This window comes from Vulpes lagopus, chromosome 3 (assembly GCF_018345385.1).
Source record: "Vulpes lagopus strain Blue_001 chromosome 3, ASM1834538v1, whole genome shotgun sequence".
NCBI lineage: Eukaryota > Metazoa > Chordata > Mammalia > Carnivora > Canidae > Vulpes > Vulpes lagopus.
Window position 1 is genome coordinate 20,080,998 of NC_054826.1, and position 19,971 is coordinate 20,100,968.

At 36.7% G+C, this 19,971-nt stretch overlaps 1 protein-coding gene across 4 annotated transcripts in view; it reads right to left on the minus strand.

Moving 5' to 3' along the window:
* The window catches only part of C6 (complement C6), a 94,272-nt gene that overhangs the window by 21,721 nt on the left and 52,580 nt on the right, over positions 1-19,971 (minus strand). For all 4 annotated transcript variants that reach the window (XM_041749525.1, XM_041749526.1, XM_041749529.1 and 1 more), the window contains 4 exons: positions 19,037-19,237; positions 13,958-14,198; positions 8,560-8,682; positions 296-462 (listed from right to left, as the gene is read on the minus strand). In XM_041749525.1, coding sequence (XP_041605459.1) covers positions 296-462; positions 8,560-8,682; positions 13,958-14,198; positions 19,037-19,237 — 732 coding nt within the window. The remainder of the gene's footprint in view (positions 1-295; positions 463-8,559; positions 8,683-13,957; positions 14,199-19,036; positions 19,238-19,971) is intronic.

The following is a 19,971-nucleotide window of genomic DNA, read 5'->3' on the forward strand; positions in this document are numbered from 1 at the left end:
CCAAAGAGCTCTACTTAAGGCAAGTTTTGAGCAGTTATATTCACTAAATTCCCCGTCCTGGTATTTTATGTATGCTAAGAATTCTGAATGCTGTACCAGAGAATGCTCATTTGAATAGCAAAAACAATCGATGTGTAATTTAACATTTTTAAAAAGGTACATTGTGCATGCACACTAAAGAAAGGCATTTCCTTTATCGTCTGCGGGGGAAAATGGAAAAAGGATTGCAGGTGCGCAATTTGGGCTGCTAGCGAACTACTTTAGCTCTCTTACCCATAATATTTTGGACTCTTACCTCAAAGTCAATCACAACGGGATTTTCCTTCACTGATTCTAACCACTCAGAAAATTCCTTCTCCGTCGGCACAGAGCTCCCTTTCTCCCACGCCAAGGCTGCGGCGTACTTACTTCTCCCGCCCTGAATCAGGGATATGGATTTCTCTGCTCCCTGCAAAAAGGAACCTGCAAGGTGTTTCAAGAAAATGACTCACTTAATTTGACTGCACATTCAAACTTTAAAGAAAAGCCTATTCACACAGGAAGAGAAGTAGATGGTAGTCATGTAGCTCATTAAATAAGCTAGTGGAAGGCGAGAGAGCGCTCCTCCTCATCCCTACAGGGAGTGTAATAATAGAAATGGTAGCAATGTTAGCAGTTGCCATTTATTAAGCAACTCGTATATGCCAGGCACTTTGCACTGATTGCTCTAAGTTATTCTCATGACAATCTTGAGAAGTAGGTATTATTATGAACATGGGCATTGAAGCTAGAGATAATGTAGCCTGGAGCACATGTGCAGTTACTGGGCAGGGTGGAGGGGAGGGGAAGAGGAGGAGACTGGGGCATAAGTACAGCTCAAGGCCGGGCTCCTCTGCTCCCTGCTCTTTAATGCCAAAGCTTCCGCTTTTGATGTGTATCAGTATATGTCTTGGGTGTTCCAAATAACAGGAACTACCAGGGGATTCTGTTATCCAATCAGTTGACTGCCAGGCTGGAGATTTCCAATTAGAGGAAAAAGTTGATAAAATGCTTTTAAGCTTAAAGACAGGTGCAAAAGCACAACTAACAAAAGAGAAAAGAAAAGTTAAATCTCACGTTAAGAGGTGGTATAGTGTGTCTTTAGAAGCAATGACATTTAATGTACACAGCTCAGATCTTTTCTTTTAAGATTTTATTTATTTATATGAGAGAGAGAGACAGTGCACATGAGAGAAATCGAGAGAGCACGAGCAGGGAGGAGGGGCAGAGGGAGAGGGAGAACAGACTCCTCACTGAGCAGGGAGCCCAGTGTAGGGCTCCATCCCAGGACCCTAAGATCATCACCTGAGCAATGGCAGATGCTTAGCTGACTGAGCCACCTAGGAGCCCTACAGCACAGATCTTTCACACAAATTTTCAAAAACAATTCCTATGAGCTAATGGTGTCTTTTTTTTTTTTTTAAAGATTTTTATTTATTAATTCATGAGAAACACAGAGAGGAGATAGAGGCAGAGACACAGGCAGAGGGAGAAACAGGCTCCACGCAGGGAGCCCAACATAGGACTCGATCCCGGGTCTCCAGGATCAGGCCCTGGGCTGAAGGCGGCGCTAAACTGCTGAGCCACCCGGGCTGCCTCTAATGGTGTCTTTAACTAATAAGGGCAGGAACTGAGTAATAGGAAATCATAGTGAGAAATAAAAGCAAATGAAGAGGAGTGTAGTGATATGGGTAAGGGTTAATGGCATTAATTTGGTGTCTATTCTGCAGTACCAGTAAGGATTAGCCATGCCTTCACTGTTTAGAAATTCTATAAAAAGAGAGTCTAGAATGATCAAAACAATGGGTGAAATACTCTCTCTGTGAAGAAAGTAGTATCCTTTCATAGTGAGGTTGCATAAGGGGTATAAGAAGAATATTTTAGAGGTTTTTTTATTTATTTTTCATATAAAAAAGGAGAGAAATTCGTATTTGCCAATATATTGTGTACCTATTGACAGTAGCTCTGACATGTTAGTTCACATTTGATCGATACCAGGTATTTCATGAATGGATTGACACTAGTAAGAGTCAAAAATGACAAGCATGGGATCCTGAAGGAGTGAGCATTACTGTTTACTACTCCATTAGCTAGTTTGAACAAAACTAACTCTTACAAGTGCACAAGTGGTTTAAAAAGATTTCAGGAAGAAATGCTTATTGAAGATGATACCAATAGTGCAAACACAAGCAAAACAACTAGTAGGAGGAAGAACAGATGTTTCTATTTCTTATACAAGTTTCTCATGAGCCACAATATGGGATTGACATCAAAGCTGCCCAAAACATATCACAAATTTCAAGGAGTTTTTATGAATATATTAATTTGTCATTATAATATGAGTAAGACAATAAAAATTCTATTTATTTCATATAGGCTATCTTTAAAATTTTTCTCTTTTCTACATTTGCATATATTTTGTGTGCATAATATGTTTTTAGAATACTCCATTTATAAAGTTTGTTAGTATTTTTTTAGTCAGTATATTAGGGATATATAGTAAAAAAAAATTTAATGATATTATTACAGATTTAAACAGTTTGGAGTGGGACGCCTGGGTGGCTCAGCAGTTGGGTGTCTGCCTTCGGCTCAGGGTATGGTCCTGGAATCCCGGGATCGAGTCCCACATCAGGCTCCCTGCATGGAGCTTGCCTCTCTCTCTGCCTATCTCTCCCTCTCTGTGTCTTTCATGAATAAATAAATAAAATTTTAAAAATAAATAAATAAAATAAAAAGTTTGGAGTTCATTTGATTAAATGAGTTCAGGATTAGAAATAGACAAATTATGTTTTTGTGTGTGCTTTACTCTTTTGAAAAACTTTATTGTTTCAAAAGTTTATTTAAATTCAATTAGCATATAATGTCTTACTGGTTTCAGAGGTAAAGGTCAGTGATTCATTATCTTATATAATCCCAGTCCTTATTACATCACATGCCCTCCTTAATGTTCATCACTTAGTTACTCTATCTGTTATCCCTCTCTTCTCCAGTGACTCTCAATTTTTTTCCTATGATTAAGGATTTCTTATGGCTTGTCTCCCTCTCTTTTGTCTCCCTCTCTCTTGTTTTATTTTTTCCTCTATTCTCCTATGATCCTCTATTTTGTTTTTTAATTCCATTTATGAGTGAAATCATACAATTGTCTTTCTCTGATTGACTTAGTTCACTTAGCATAACATCCTCAATGACATTCATCCACATTGTTGCAAATGGCATTTCATTGTTTTTTTGATGGCTGAGTAGTAGTCCATTGTATATGTGTACCACATCTTCTTTATCCACTCATCTGTCAATGGACATCTGGGCTCTTTCCATAGCTTGGCTATTGTGGATATTGCTGCTATATACCTTAACGGGCAGGTTCCCGTTTGGATCACTACATTTGCATCTCTGGGGTAAATACCCAGTAGTGCAATTGCTGGGTCATAGAGTAGCTCTATTTTCAACTGTTTGAGAACCTCCATACTGTTTTCCAGAGTGGCTGTACCAGTTTGTATTCCCACCAATGATGTAAGAGGGTTCCTCTTTCTCCCCATCCTTGCCAACATCTGTTGTTTCCTGATTTGTTATTTTTTAACCATTCTGACTGGTGTGAGGTGGTATCTCATTGTGGTTTTGATTTGTATTTCCTTGATGCCAAGTGACATTGAGCATTTTTTCATGTGCTGCCATTTGTATGTCTTCTTTGGAGACGTGTCTGTTCAATGTCTTCTGCCCATTTCTTGATTGGATTATTTATTCTTTGGGTGTTGAGTTTGATAAATTCTTCATAGATTTTGAATACTAGCCCTTTATCAGATGTGTCATTTGCAAATATCTTCTCCCATTCTGTGGGTTGCTTTTGGTTTTGTTGACTGTTTCCTGTGCAAAAGCTTTTTATCTTGATGAAGTCTCAATAGTTTATTTTTGCCTTTGTTTCCTTTGCCTTTGGAGGTGTGTCTAGCAAGAAGCTGCTGTGGCTGAAGTCACAGAGATTGCTGCCTGTGTTCTCCTCTAGGATTTTGATGGATTCCTGTCTCACATTTAGGTCTTTCTTCCATTTTTGAGTCTATTTTTGTTATGAGTGAGGAAATGGTCCAGTTTCATTCTTCTACATGTGGCTGTCCAATTTTCCCAACACCATTTGTTGAAGAGACAGTCTTTTTTACCATTGGATATTCTTTCCTGCTTTGTCAAAAATTAGTTGAGCATCCATTTCTGGGTTCTCTATTCTGTTCCATTGATCTATGTGTCTGTTTTTGTTCCAGTACTGTACTCCCTTGATGATTACAGCTTTGGAATAGAGTTTGAACTCTGGAATTGTGATGTCACCAGTTTTAGTTTTCTTTTTTCAACAATCCTTTGGCTATTCAGGGTCTTTTCTGGTTAAATATAAATTTTAGGATTATTTGTTCCAACTCTGTGAAATAAGTTGATGGTATTTTGATAGGGATTGCACTGAATGTATAGATTGCTCTAGGTAGCATAGACATTTTAGCAATATTTGTTCTTACGACCCATGATCATGGAATGTTTTTCCATTTATTTGTGTCTTCTTCAATTTCTTTCATGAGTGTTCTATAGTTTTCTAAGTACATACTTTTGCCTCTTTGGTTAGGTTTACTCTTAGGTATCTTATAGTTTTAGATGCAATTGTAAATGGGATTGACTCTTTAATTTCTTTCTGTCACATTGTAAGTGTATAGAAATGCAACTGATTTCTGTGCATTGATTTTATATCCTGCCAGTTTGCTGAATTCCTGCATGAGTTCTAGAAATTTGGATTTTTTGGGTTTTCCATATAGAGTATCATGTCTATACAAAGAGTGACAGTTTAACTTCTTCTTTGCCAATTCAGATGCCTTTTATTTATTTTTGTTCTTTTGTTGTCTGATTGCTGAGGCTAAGACTTCTAGTACTATTTTGAATAGCAGTGGTGATAGTGGACATCCTTGCTGTGTTCCTGATCCTAGGGGAAAAACTCTCAGTTTGAGAATGATATTACTGTGGGCTTTCATATATGGCTTTTATGATATCAACGTATGTTGCCTCTATCCCAACACTGTGAAGAGTTTTCATCAAGAAAGGATGCTGTGCTTTGTCAAATGCTTTTTCTGCATCTATTGAGAGGATTGTATGGTTCTTGTCCTTATTATAAATGTGGTGCATCACATTGATTGATTTGTGGATGTTGAACCACCCTTGCAGCCCAGGAATAAATCCCACTTGGTTGTGGTGACTAATCCTTTTAGTGTACTGTTAGATCCTATTGGCTAGTATTTTGGTGAGAATTTTGGCATCCATGTTCACCAGGGATATTGGTATGTAATTCTCCTTTTTTGGTGGGGTCTTTGTCTGGTTTTGGGATCAAGGTAATGCTGGCTTTATGGAATGAGTCTGGAAGTTTTCCTTCCATTTCTATTTTTTGAAACAACTTCAGTAGAATAGGTATTATTTCTTCTTTAAATGTTTGGTAGAATTGCCCTGGGAAGCCATCTAGCCCTGGACTCATCTGTTGGGAAGTTTTTGATGACTGCTTCAATTTCCTTGCTGGTTATGGGTCTGTTCAGATTTTTTATTTCTTCCTGTTTCAGTTTTGGTAGTTTATATGTCTCTAGAAATTGTGTGTTCGTGTGTGCTTTATTCTTAAATGTGGTTTGATTTTAGGTAAATTTTCATCATGATTAATAAACATTTATTGAGAATCTGCTATATGCCAGGTACTGAAGACTGAGAGAAATATAAAATATGCCTTTTGTATTAGACTCTCAATGAGGAGACAAAACAGGTATATAAATAATACTAGCAAAATTATAGAGCCATAAAAAAGGAAGGAAGAAAGATAAGAAGGGAAGGTAGAGAAGGGAAAGAAAGGTACACAAAAAGACCAAGAAAATAGTTTGGCTAAGTGGTACAGCAATTCGTGATTCCTGAGTTAGGGCAGGGGAAGAATTCTGCAATCTTAGGCACTTAGGGAAGGTGGCACTATGAAAAGACTTTGAGGCAGAGCTAAGTCATGGTGGGGGGCAATGCCCTCCCAGCATGGGCAAAGACCTGGAATGAGGGGCAGATGTGCCATGTTCTGGGGACAGTGCATATGGACATCTGCTTGAGTTGAAGTTGAAGGTGTAGGTAGGGGAAGAGCAAACAGCAAAACAGAGAGGATCTGGATGAGAAGCCAAAAAGATTGGACTCCATTCTGTAGGTTTAGAAATGACTACATCCCCTAGAAACATTTCATTTCTGTGTGGAGAGTTCACCCAGTTCAGGGGTATTAGCAATAGCAATGTGTCACTGGGTAACGATGAATAATTGAAAAACCAGTTTGGAGACCATTCTAACAGTCTCTGACTTTGCAGTGTCCTTATTTGACATTTTCTCATCTCTTTGATGGATGGATTTTATAATTAAGCAGTTTTTTTTCTTTTTCAGTAAGTACTCAAGAATGTATATTCACAGAATTCTCTCACATTTTGAGATGTCTTCCTGTTACCTTCATATAGGAAATTACTTTTCCCCCCCTCTCTCAGAAATTTGTGGTCATTATTATCCTATAGCATTGAATTTAGCTATGAAGAAGTCAGAGGCCAGATTTTGTTGTTTTTGTTGTTCTGTAGGAGATTTGTTCAGTCATTCAAGGTACCTGAAGAATTCATTTTTAAAATCTTTGTATTGGGCAGCCCAGGTGGCTCAGTGGTTTATTGCCGCCTTCAGCCTGGGATCAAGTCCCACATTGGGCTCCCTGTATGGAGCCTGCTTCTCCCTCTGCCTGTGTCTCTGCCTCTCTCTCTCTCTCTCTCTCTCTCTCCCTCTCTCTCTCTCTCTCTCTCTTGAACAAATAAATAAAATTAAAAAAAATCTTTGTATTTAGTAAATTAACTATGTTTTGTCTTGAAGTTGTATATTTGAACAGTATTTCTAATGCATGTAATCAAAACAAATTTCTTCCTTTATTTCAGCAGGGATGTATTCATACATAGCTGTATTTTGTTTTGTTTTTTTCTTAACAGTTTTCCTGTTTGAGTTCTTGGGATCTCTATTTCAGGAACACGAATTCTCACAGATTAAATTACATTTGTCATTCCATTTTCATTAGATTTTCCTTAGTAACTGTTAATACCCAAATTTTTCTCTGCATTTATTATGAATTACTTGAAGTCTGTCCTACATGTGATTAACTGTCTTGGTTTTATTTTCAGGCAATTGTATTTTGTTCTTGCAGTATCTAATTTATTTAGAACTATAATGGTGATATTTTTCAGTGTTCATTTCTCTTTGTAACTTAGCTTTGAAATCTACCTTTTCAATTAATTCTTATGATGTTTTTGTCTCTGGGCACTTGATTTATTGAATTCACATTCTTATTAAATTTATTTATTGTTTGAGAAACTGGTATAGAACCTATAACCATTCTTTGGTTTATATTACTAGGTTATTCATCTGTTATGCATGTTCACTTTTCCTTTTTCCTTTTTTTGCTATAACATGAATCCATAGTTGTCAAATAATTCTTCTTATTTTGCTTATGCTTAACATGGGCATATACATGTAGATGATCTGTATGCTCTGATATTCAAAATTATCTATTTATTATTATAGTAAATATTTTTGTTTATTCCTTGTCTGTCTCCCCAGGAGAATATGAGCTTCATATTTTAGGAGTTTCTGTGATTCTGCTTCCCTTCATTGTTAGCAGAATGAGTAGCAATCAGTAAGGCAGTCAGGGAACAAGAGAACATTACACAGAGGAAGGAGTTATTTATAATGGCAAGGCACGAGAGAGAGCATAACTTATTTAGGAGTCTCTAGTTTAGCTAAGCAGAGAGAGGGAAGGAGAGGTAGGAATTTTCTTTAAGGCCATGACATATTTAAGGCATGAGAATCGCACCATAAGGTTCGCCTTGGAAAAGTTTCCTGTCACAGAATATGTGTTGAATAGATTGGCAGAAGGCAATGGGAGAGGCAAGGGGACAGTTAGGAGGCTTCTGTGATAATCCAGGTTGGAAATAATGAACAGAGGGCATGCTCATAGAAATGAAGAGATGGGGGTCACTGGGAAAAATATCAAGGATGTAGAGTGATTACTTATTGGATGTGGAGGCTAGAGAGAGGGAGAAATTGAAGACAATACTGAGGTTTCTGGCATTGTTGCTGGAGCTTTTATATATCTCTCTTAGTCTCTTAGCAGTCTGTATTTTTAATGGCTGCTTATTCATATAGCTTGTAAGCTCCTTGATAGGCCTGCTCGACAACCAACTTTACATCACAATGCCTAATATTGAGTTCAGTCCATGGGAAGAATCAATAAATGTAAAACAACCAAGTATGAGATTACAAAAACCTTAGTTATTTCCCTTTTAAGTAGTGCTAATGATATTTTATTTTCACTCTCTCCTCCTCCTGCCCAACCCCCCCCCCCCCACCCGCCATCACCACACAAACGGCTGTGAGGTAGGTAAATGAAATAGAGGAAAGTTAAAAATAGCACAGTTAAGTATAATATGGTACTGAAATCACTGCAATCTCAGGACAGGGTACGTTGCTAAGAGAGAGTACTCTTACCTTCATATTTCTTGGACATCTTGTTAGTGGTACACTGGTGTTCCACTTCTTTTTCCGCAAAAAAAAGCACGCTTTTCATTGTTTCAGTTGAGACACAGTTTTGGATTTCTTTCTCTGTTAAACCTAGGAAGTGGGGTACAAATAAAACATCCTGAGAATGTACCACTGAGAATTGAGAGAAGAGGGGAGTGAGGATCTGAGCACTTGGGAGCTCCAGATACTCTATCAGCTCCATCTTCTCCATTTCCTGTATGCTGGGATGATTAATAGCTTTCACCTACAGATTCAGTCCCTTTCAGGCCCTGGGATGATCCTGAACAGAGGAAGAATTATGAATCCCTCCCTTCAACATTGGCCCTAAGAAGCAAATATAAGGGAGCTCATGTTGGCCTCTCCCCTGTTGCCTACACACAATGAGCCTCAAAGCCGCCTGTCCTAGTGGTCACGGCCACTGTATAACCTGCAGATCAAGAGGTGAACACATGTTGTCTGTGTACCCCTGTCATGCCTTCTTTCTGGGCCATAGCTGATATTGTGAGGCCTGAGTCTGAGTAAGGCTTCTCACTGAGTAGGTGGTGCTAGGTAGGGAGAGATGGGGGGGCTATGGGATCACACTCATGGAATTGCCCAAAATGTTGAGATGAAAGGAAACCAGAAATTAGAAGCACACTAGACAACCCTGCCCTAAGTGTGGGTGGGGAGGATATTTTTGTTTTTGTTTTTGTTTTCTTGACAGTTGCCTGTGACCAACAAAGAATCTCCAGACCCAAAAGGAAGCCATTAAAGATGTAATCACCAGTCCTTACTGGAACCAGGACATCACAAGAATGATAAGGCCACAGGCTCCCTGGTAAGTTCTATTTTTTTTTTTTTAATTTTTATTTTTCCTGGTAAGTTCTAAATAAAAGACTGTCAGTGGAGGCCCACACTGGCAACCCCACTGGGACCCCTCTCACTCCTGAGAGCTTTCTCTGTATCCTCACTTAATAAAACTCTATTGCTTTACTCACTCTCCTTCTCCCACGAGATTCATTCTTTGACTCTGTGAGGCAAGAGCCTAGCTCTCCCGCCTCAAGTCCACCTCATTTACTCCCGGTCATCACCTAAAAAGGAAATCTTGTTGGTCATCCCTCCTTCTCTGAACAGTCATTCTCATACTTGTCCCCCTGACTCAGCTGCTCATTCTACCTGTATCTCTCCAAAACTCTTTGTTTTCTCTCCAGAATTCTGACTTCCAGATCTATGAACTCTTCTCAGTGTCCTCATTGACTGTTGTCTTCCTTATCTTCAAACAAGCCTGTACTCCTTGTTTCTCCTGTTGTCTCCAAGGGAGGTGGACACTGCCTCACTCCCAGCCTTGGATAGCTGCGGTTGGTATCTTCCCAGCTTCCCAGCGCTGCCATTGGATGACTCTCTAGGTTTACAAGTCTTGTCAAAACCCTGATGCTTTAAGGCTCAGACCATTCAGTTCTAACATCTTTAGTCTTCATTGTTCTTGTCTTTTACCAAACTTCTAAGCATCATTTGTTAAAGAATTTGGCATTTGAGTCACTCTTTTCTACCACTATCCTTGCCTGTATTCTCAATGACTTCTAAATCGATGTGACATCAGGGATTAAGTGGGACACAGTGTAGGGAAACAGGTGTGGCTCTTTGTAGGCTGAGGTGGTGCTGCCCATCTGGGGTAATTTGAAAAGAATCAATGTTTCCTTTTTCCTAACAGTTTCCTAAGCCTCCTGACCTGCCACCTGAGATACCAAAGTTAGAATCCAGATTTGGGTTTGTTTTTAATGTAACTTATGTAAATTGAAGTATGTTTGACATAAGAGTTCTGGTTTTTTGATGTTTAGTTAAAGATGGCCTTGCAAAACACATGCACAGGAGAGAAAGAGTTGTTACTATCTGCTCCTAGGCACCTCAAAGCAAAGTAGTTAATCAAATACCGATATTTAGGGCCGTAGATTACAATCAGCAAAGGACTATTTTTAGAGCTTAAGGCACAGTTTGGGTGTGATGCTGAAACTGAATTCTAAACCCACAGATCACTGAGAAATGAGGCCAAGTAGAAGGGGCTGGGGTCTTCCTACTTCACAGTATTTTCAATAGTTTGACACATTTGAAGAGATGCATTATAAGTTGGCAGTGAAAAGTCTTATTTTGAAGTCCTTATGTTTACTATGTATCTTTAACACCCCCCCCCCAAAAAAAAAGGTCTAGTTTCTTTTTTGGTGAGGCTGAATAAATATGAGTCATTTTCTTCTGGTAATGTTGTTCTAATAAGTAGTTCGGTCAAATGCTTTGGTCATTTTAGGAATTTAATGCATCTATAGTGCATAGTTACCATCCTTTTTTAAATTTTCTCATTAGGTTTTTATTATTTATAAGTGAAAATTAAATTTTATGCATCCAATTCATTAACTATAACATAATTAATTGACTATCAACTTGGTTAATTTCATTTTCCAAGGGCTAACAGAGAATGTTTGAAGATTTGAACGATGAATCCCTTATAAGAATCATGGTGTCAGTCATGCAGTGATTAAAATATCAAGGCTTTATCAGTGATTTTCTGTATAAGCCTTTCTTCCCCTGCATGTCCTGTAGCTTGCTTCCTGACCTCTACCCAGTTGCTGAGTGATGCAACACTTGGCCTCTCAAACCTGCGTGTCCCTCTGATGTGCCACAGAGACAAGTATTTCAGAAATATCCTGAGCTACTCTGACTGGGCAAAGGTCAACAGTGTTAGTCAAAAATGTCATAGAGATAAATGATGGGGGCTATAATTGTTCTCTTCCAGTTCAGAGTAAGAAATGACTTCTCAACAAAAAGAGTTTAAAATTACTATCTTGCATATTATGATATCTTAATTGTTTAATGTTTTTACCATATTTCTGAAATTCTTTTCACCTAGCACACTGAAGCAATGTCAACTTCTATTCAAAGTTTTAAATTGACTATGGGACATGGAACAATAGAGGAATAAATGAAGGATGCAAATAAAAAGCAATTTAATTTTGTCTTCCTCTTCTTGGGGGAGAAAAGGTACCATGAAATATTCAGGTTATGTTTTTGAAGTTAATGACAAGGGATACAATTCTATTGAATAAAGCAAATAAAAACTAAGCCTATACTCTAGTTCCATACTGTGGCTAAACAAAGGGAGAAGAAATGGAAAAAGAGGAGGAGGTCTGAATATATATTCATCTAGAGAGCAGGCAAAAACAGGTAAGCATACCCAGCAGAGAATTCCATTTTATTGAAATATGTTTCTGTCTGGATGTGCTTCATCTTAACCATGATTAAAACTGTGCACAGTATTCTTATTGTGACTCAGATATAAATACATATATACTTATTGAATATAAGAATATGTATTACATATATTAAATATAGAAATATATTTAATTGAACATATATACACACATTATACAGTGTATATAAATGTTTTATATATATATTATGTGTGTATATGAAGATGTAAGTGTATATGGTCATATATTTCTAGTTTCCTATCATATCTCACATTCCCTTTCTTTCCCTTATTATATACATCTGTTTCTACCTCTATAGAGAAAGAGATGGAAGGTGAGAATGTTTTAGTAGGAAAGTATAGCTCATCACTTCATTTTGGTCATGGGTCTTCAACCATTAAAATGCTGGAAGGTTAATTAAAGATTCAAATAGTTCTTTAACTGACCTGATCTCTAAGCCTTTAGAGGCTTTGCTCTGAATGCATGATGAATATAGTTGATCAAGTGAGAAATTATTTTCTGGGCTACAGCAGTAAGTGACCAAAATAATTTCATCCTAGGGGTGAGACAAAGACCAATCAAGGGCCAGAAATTTCCCCCAACCATTTTTGCTCAGTATTAACGTGGCATTCTCATGGCAAGCAATATCAAATTCATCATACAAATAATGCTCCAGTGGAAAGGCTAACTGAAATGGAACATAAAAGTTGGGCAATATGGTAAGCCTACCACAGCATAAATCTTTTGGATTTCAGTAACTCTGTCAGATAAAAATATGGGGCGGGGGGGGCGGGCTCTTCCTGAGAGTCTTTCTTGAAGACGTTTATCCTGTCTTCGCCCTTAGGAAAGCAGATCATGAGAGGTATCTGGTTACTTAAAGTCTGGAATAACTCAGAGCAGCCACATTAACCATTAGTATTTGCCATCATGAGATGTAAGAACAGAGGGCCTGATACTCTGTTGACCCCAGGTTGTCTTGATATTGTCTTTTTAAACAAATACCTGATTTCTTTTTTTTAAAGATTTATTTATTTATATGATAGAGGAGAGAGAGAGAGAGAGAGAGAGAGAAAGTGGGGGGAGGGGCAGAAGGAGAGAGAGAGAATCCTGAAGCAGACCTCAGGCTGAGTGCAGAGCTGGTCGTGGGACACGATCCCAGGACCCTGAGATCATAACCTGAGCCAAAACCAAGAGTTGGCCACTCAATGGGCTGCACCACACAGGCACCCCCTGATTTCTTTTGTATAAAATTACAGGATAAAGAATTCTTATTTATCTGGGGCAATTGGTTAGTTAAGTTCTGGTTACCATACAGTTTCCTAACCATGACCTTAAGAGACATGTGATAGAATCATTACAAGGGCCCTGTGTCATTTCACAAAAGGAGTCTGAAAGCCAATTTATCCAAAGATGTTTAAGCTGTAATAATAACTAATATTGGCAATTTAAGTTAATAGTTAAGAAACCAAGATTTATTTATAAACCAAGGTTTATATTGTTATTTTACATGTAAGCAGAAAAAAATCCTTAATTATATCCCAAAATATAAAGTTGCAAACTTTCCTTGAAAAAGTGCTTCTCATCCGGTTTCAAGTTTTATCACCAGTTGGTGCATATCTAACCCACATTTAGTCCCTAGTCAAGTCCTTAACTGTTCTTTTATCTTATGCCCTTGGCTTTTACTTAAAAAATCATTAAAAGAAAAAGACAACTAGCAAATTTGTTATAATTATTGTTCTATAAAATGTATTATCTCCTATAAAATTGCTATAGGTAAATTATTTTTTAGAGTTTAGTTCCAGAACAAATTTCATTTGTCTTGAGATAGTAGCATGCATCTGTCTTTTGGGTTACCACTACTGTGTAGCTTATGATGTTTCTAGATGTCAGGAAATACAGAAACAAATCTAATGTCCAATCAAAGAGGTTAAGTATATTTACTTTTTCTTCTTTTTTGGTCCTAATTTTCTATTTTTGTTTACTTGAATATGTACCTTTTGGCTATTCTCCCTATCATTTTGGATATAAAGTGGAGTCTAAAAGTCAATAAAGAAGAATTAAAATGATAGAGTAAGAGAAAAATGAATTGCATGTAATCTAATCAGAAAAATGGGTTGGAGAGGAGGTAGTGGCTGCAGAAAACCTACCTGAGTTCCTGAGTTCCTCAGCACTATATTGGTAGAGGAGGTCATACACACCACCCAGGGAGCCAGAGGTGAAATAGTGAGTCCCAAAGTCATCGAATATCCGGCTATACAAAGCAAAGTTGTATTCTAGAGGCAGGTGGTTAAGTGCTTTCAAAAAGACGTCAGAAAGCTGCAGATCTTTAGTTTTCATTGTGAAGTTTAAAACTTCTATCACTTTATGGATCCTAGTAAAACTAGAATCCTAAATGGAGAGGAGAAAAGAGGAAAAAATAAAAAGAAAGAAAACAAGATAATTAGAGTAATGAAAGCTTGAAGTGTCAAGCATTTAAATGTCATCTATTTATCACTAGCTTCATCCCAACCATAGAACACTAACAACTTTAACTCTCTATGGCACGTGCTCACACACAAAATTAGAATTTTCATTTTATTTCCTCAAAGTCCTGAACAAATGAGATTATCTCAGTAATGTAAACTCTGTGGCTGAGGCATAGGTTTGGTAGACAGATCTACCAAAAACTAATCAATTATCAGAAAAGTAAATCTTTCACTCCTGATTGTCAATCATGGTTGTGTCCCTACTGAGTGTTTATTTAGAAATCCTTGCTAACAGGAAACCTTGGAAAAGGACTGCATAAAGTTTTAATTGGAGGTTTTGCAACTGAGATTCAAGTCACAGCTCTGTTCCTAACTAGGAAAAGGCGTTTACATTTCTGAGTCCCCAGGAGTCTGTGAAATGTGACCAGGTGCACAGATGAGTGCATTGGGTCACATACCACATCCCTTTCAACTCTAAAATGCTATGATTCAGAATTACTTAGGTTTAAAACTAAACAAAATTATTTATATTCTTTCTCCTCTAAGCATAAACAGAAATATTTGTTTGAGGGTTTTTTTTTTAATCGTTTCTTGTTATGTCTGGTTAATTTATGATTTGGTGGTTGGTATTGTATCCAAATCTTGTTCCATTACATTGTCCTTCTATATACTCACTGAGTTTTATGAGTATATCCATATATACTGTACTTTTAAAAAATTTTTATATACTTTACCTCTCAATTTTAGCAAACTGTAGTGTTTGAGTAATAGCAGAGAGAGAAGCATATTTTAGCAAAAGAAATTTATTGCAGCTATAAATTATTAAATAGGTATTTTCCTGTGTGCTATAATTATGGGATAAAATGGCTGCTAACACAAAAGAAAAGAAACAATCACAAGGATTGAAAAAGAGTCACCATTCACTCTCTTCCCTCTCTCTCCCCTACCCTTTTCCAACCCTGCCCTCTTCCTGCCTTTAACACATTTATCGCTCAGCTACCTCAGATGCTATGGACACAGGAATGCACAAGATAGACAAAGTTTATCCTTTTGAGGAGCTTACATTTTCAGTGTTCATTAATTCTTTTTCAAGTTTAATACTTGAATTTTGTCATAGAACCATGGCTTTGGAAGTTTGGGGGGACATTCTGTTTTTAGTAAGAAGCACACTCACTTCCAGAGTATCTGAAATGTCCGTGCAGACACGGGCATTGAAATGCATAGCCCAAAATTTCCAGGTTGCTCTACAAACTAAATTGTAAAAAATACAAGTGAAACTTTGTATTTATATTGTAAAAAATACAAGTGAAACTCAACTCAGCACAAGTACACACACTTACGAAGTACATGCACTCATGATGGGAAAATAAGACTAAAAAATGACATGGCAGTAGGTTATTAACCATGTATGATCTGTTTTTATATTCTGAGAAATCTTGCTTTATTTTCATCATCTTTTTGTGGGTTCAGCTTCAAAAAGTAATTCAGAAAAGCACTGAATCTTACTAAGACAACTAGTCTTTGAAACAGAATATTTGCACAACAAATGTTTAGTCAGATCTGAAAATTATGTAATAAATAAATAAAGCATTAAGCTCCACTGAAGGGCTTGGATTGATTTTCAAGTGTGTGGTGACTTGTTTTCATTATTTGAAGACTAAGAGAGGTTATAGTAGCATTTTCTACTTAACCTGAGATTCCTTATTTTTGTGGAGTCTAATCAAAGATGTTGGGTTGAACTCGATGAAGTTGACAATTTTGTAAGTAAAAAATGGTTGTATGTTAGCAGTTTCATAAGTTCCAACAGATAATATGAATAGCCTAAAATGTTTCCACTTTGGGGCAGACTATAGAGGATCAAATAACAACCGTTTATCCACAGATAAGGGTTTTACAAGTGTTCTCTAGCATGTCTGAAACATTTATAAACCAATTCTGTGAAGCAATCTTAATGTTGAGACTGATGTATATATCTATGTCCCTTTCAACATCTCCATTTCCCTGTTTATTATGAACTATATTTTAAAGCATATAGTTGTTTCCAATCCTGGATATGATATTAGAGTGAGCTTAAAAAAAAAAAGCCAGAATCACATGACCAATTCCAGATAATCTGAATCAGTAAGTTAAGAGAAGGGCCGTGGGATATATTTTTACTTCCTAGTAATTCTGATTCTAACTTGTTCTAAGCATGGGGGGATGGGCTAAATGGGTGATGGGCAATAAGGAGGGCATGTGTTGTGATGAGTACCAGGTATTACATGTCAGTGATGACTCATTATATTTTACTCTTGAAACCAATACTATACTAAATGTTAACTAACTTGAATTTAAATACAATCTTGGAAGGAAAAAAAAGAATATAATTGGTATTGCTCAACCATAAAAAAGGATGAAATCTTGCTATTTGCAATGATGTGGAATATGCTAGAAGAGTATAACTCTAAGTGAAGTAAGTCAGTCAGAGAAAGACAAATATCATATGATTTCATATGTGAAATTTAAGAAACAAGACAAATGAGCAAAGAGAAAAAGAGAGACAGATCAAAAACCAGACTCTTAATTATATAGAAAAAACTTATGGTTGAGTGGGGGCTGAGGGGGCATGAGTAAAATAGGTGATGGGAATTAAGGAGTACACTTATGATGAACACCAGGTGATGTATGGATTGTTGTATCACTATATTGTATACTTGAGACGAATATGACACTGTATGTTAACTAACTGGAATTAAAATAAAAACTTAAAGGAAAAAAGAATATAATTTGGTAAGTCTGAGGGACACTATGCTACCTATTCATGTGATAAAAAGAAAACTTGACTATGGTAGATAGCTGATAAATATTTCTTGAGTTAAAAATAAATATATGGACTAATTTACTCCCCTGTAAAATATTAAAAAGATCTACTCTGATTCCCTTAGAGTTCTTTTGAAGATAAATGAAATGCCTAGGAAAATTATAAAGTGCTATAAAATATCTTATTTATGTAAGCCTATGAATGGATGACTAAATTAAAATATGAAAGGCACTATGATAAGCGTAGGAGGAACCTTAAAATGGTGCCCTCCAGCTGCTGGTCCCCTTTGTTCCAGTGTTGGTAACTTTTTTCACCTCCCCCTTCAGGTTCCATGATTCAGGGCTCAGTCTTCCCATATATCTCTTTGGAAAAAACAAATAATATACAGTGGTGGTTGTAGTGAGGAACAGATACTATTTTAAAAGACATTTGTAAATGTCTGAAAATGTCTAATAGAAATCTATCTCCTAAATCATTTAAGAGTTGAAAAATACGTCCAGGAGTTTTAATAAACAAACAATAAAAGAAAAAGGAACAGAAGAAGAATGGTTGATGGATGAAGATGTATCTTTACATATTGAAGGAGTTTCACTGGTTCCTGGTAAGACTAATGGAAGAAATCTATTACTTAGATACAACCTAAATTCCAACAACAATAAAAATTATAAATTTCCAGATAGAGGAAGTAAAGGGGAAAGAAATCAGCTCTGCACGTGATTTTTCCTATGCAACAATGAAAAGTAGAAGATAGTGGAATAACATCCACAAACCATCAAGAACAGAAGACTATGGTCTAATATTCCTATATTTGGCCCAGATATTCCTTGATTGTTCAGGGGAAATGTATGCATTTTAGATATATAAAGATTTAGGGAGTAAATTTATAGACACACACACACACAATATATATAAAATATAACATAAAATACTGACTATGAACTTAGAACTTGTGTTATGTGAGGAATCCCCAAATAGAGAAGAATCAGAATAAAATAAAATTAACATATGCAATATAAAAATGAACACAAAAAAATCCCAAGGAATACCTTAGAACACAAAGGTTTTGAACTATCCAAACTGAGGTTTTGGAGGCCTGTAATGATAGTAGTGGTGGGGGAACAGAAAGCTAGATACATTCTCAAGGAGATAGTGGGGATGGGGTGTAGGGAACTTAAACATCTTTTGGGGGCTTATAGATATTACTTCATGTGATAAAAGGAAAACATAGGTTTAATTATGCACGTTAATTAAAGAAAGATAATCACAAGCAGAATTTAAAAGTTTAGTAGAACTTTGAAAATGACCAAAAGGACAGAAAGCAATAAACAGAAATGTGACAAAGACAGCAAATTAAAATAGGAAACAGCAACAAAGTAAAATGAGTAAGAAAAATTTGAAACGGAAGAAATATGATCAATTATTTCAGTATATTAAATCGAAGAGAGCAGGATTTCCTTAGCAAAGGCCTGTCAGATTATGTTAAAAAAGCAAAGTTCTGGGACACCTGGGTGGCTCCATGGTTTAGTGCCTGCCTTTGACCCAGGGCGTGATCCTGGAGTCCCTGATGGAGTTCCACATTGAGCTCCCCACATGGAGCCTACCACTCAATCTGTTTCTCTGCCTCTCTCTCTCTCTCTCTCTGTCTCTCATGAATAAATAAATAAAATCTTAAAAAAAAAAAAGCAAAGTTCTGTTACATGTGGTTTATAAAAAATACATCTGAAACATTAAATACAACTTTAGAGAGACCACAACCATAAATACAGCCAAATAGATGCATCATTATTTGTATTTACCTCTATAACTTTTGAAATCAGATATAACAAAGTAAATCTATTTAAATTTGCATTAGAAATCTTACTGGTTTGATGTAAAAAACTCTCCCCTTCTCATTACATGATTGCTGGAATTGGTGTTAATTTTTCAAAAAGAATAAAATGATTTGGAACCATTTTGATTACCTTTTTATGGGAGGCTTGAATGGCTTGTTTGAAGGCAGAGTTATGGGTGGTGCTTTGAGTTTTCTTTGAGGAATAAAAAATTGGTATATAAAGACTGCTCTGCTCTTCGCCCCCAAATAAACCTTGTTGATTTTCATTCTTTGTAAGAGAAATTAAGTCCTTGTAGAAATCTGTTTCCAAATCATCTTCTTTAGTTTGTACCTGGAGAAAAATCAGTATAAAATAAGACATAATTTAGGAAATATTAGAGCTACTTGTTAAGAACTAATGCAATGATCCTTCATTCCTTTATGCATTCAATAAATATTTGTTGAAGACCCATTTTGCTAGAAATAAAGGAAATGTTAGTCCCCTGCCCTCAGGGAGTTAATAGCTTAGTTAGGGAAATAAACAATCACAGACAATACAATGTGGGAAGTGCTGTGCTGCTAATGGGATTGACATTAATAACCATAAAACCCAGAGAGGCCACACCAGGTAAACCTTCACCAAGGAAACTACTAAACTGAGACTTAACAGGGTAATAAGCAACAAGGGCTACTTTTAGTCGGCTTGGGAATTTGATGCTCTTCGAAATCTAATCGAAGGTATCTTTCCCAAAACTGAGGCCTAGAAAAGGGAAGGACAAATTCTGTCCTTCCTCACTCTGGTTCCATTCCCACCCACTTAGCCTCCCCTAGATGTTGAGCATCAGCACGCTACTGGCTATGTCTGTGGGACAGAAGATAAAGAATCAATTGGCTTGGCCTGGTGGGTGGTTATCAGCCTTCACTGCCTAGGTCTGGAAAGTGGAGAAAAACACAGCCCGTGGGACTTGACTTGAACTAGGAGTGGAGCAGGAATTTTCTAAGTACAAGTTAAATTTCTATTATGCTTATGCTGGTAAAAAGAGACAATAGATGATTTAAAAAAAAAAAAAGAAGTTGCAAAGTAAA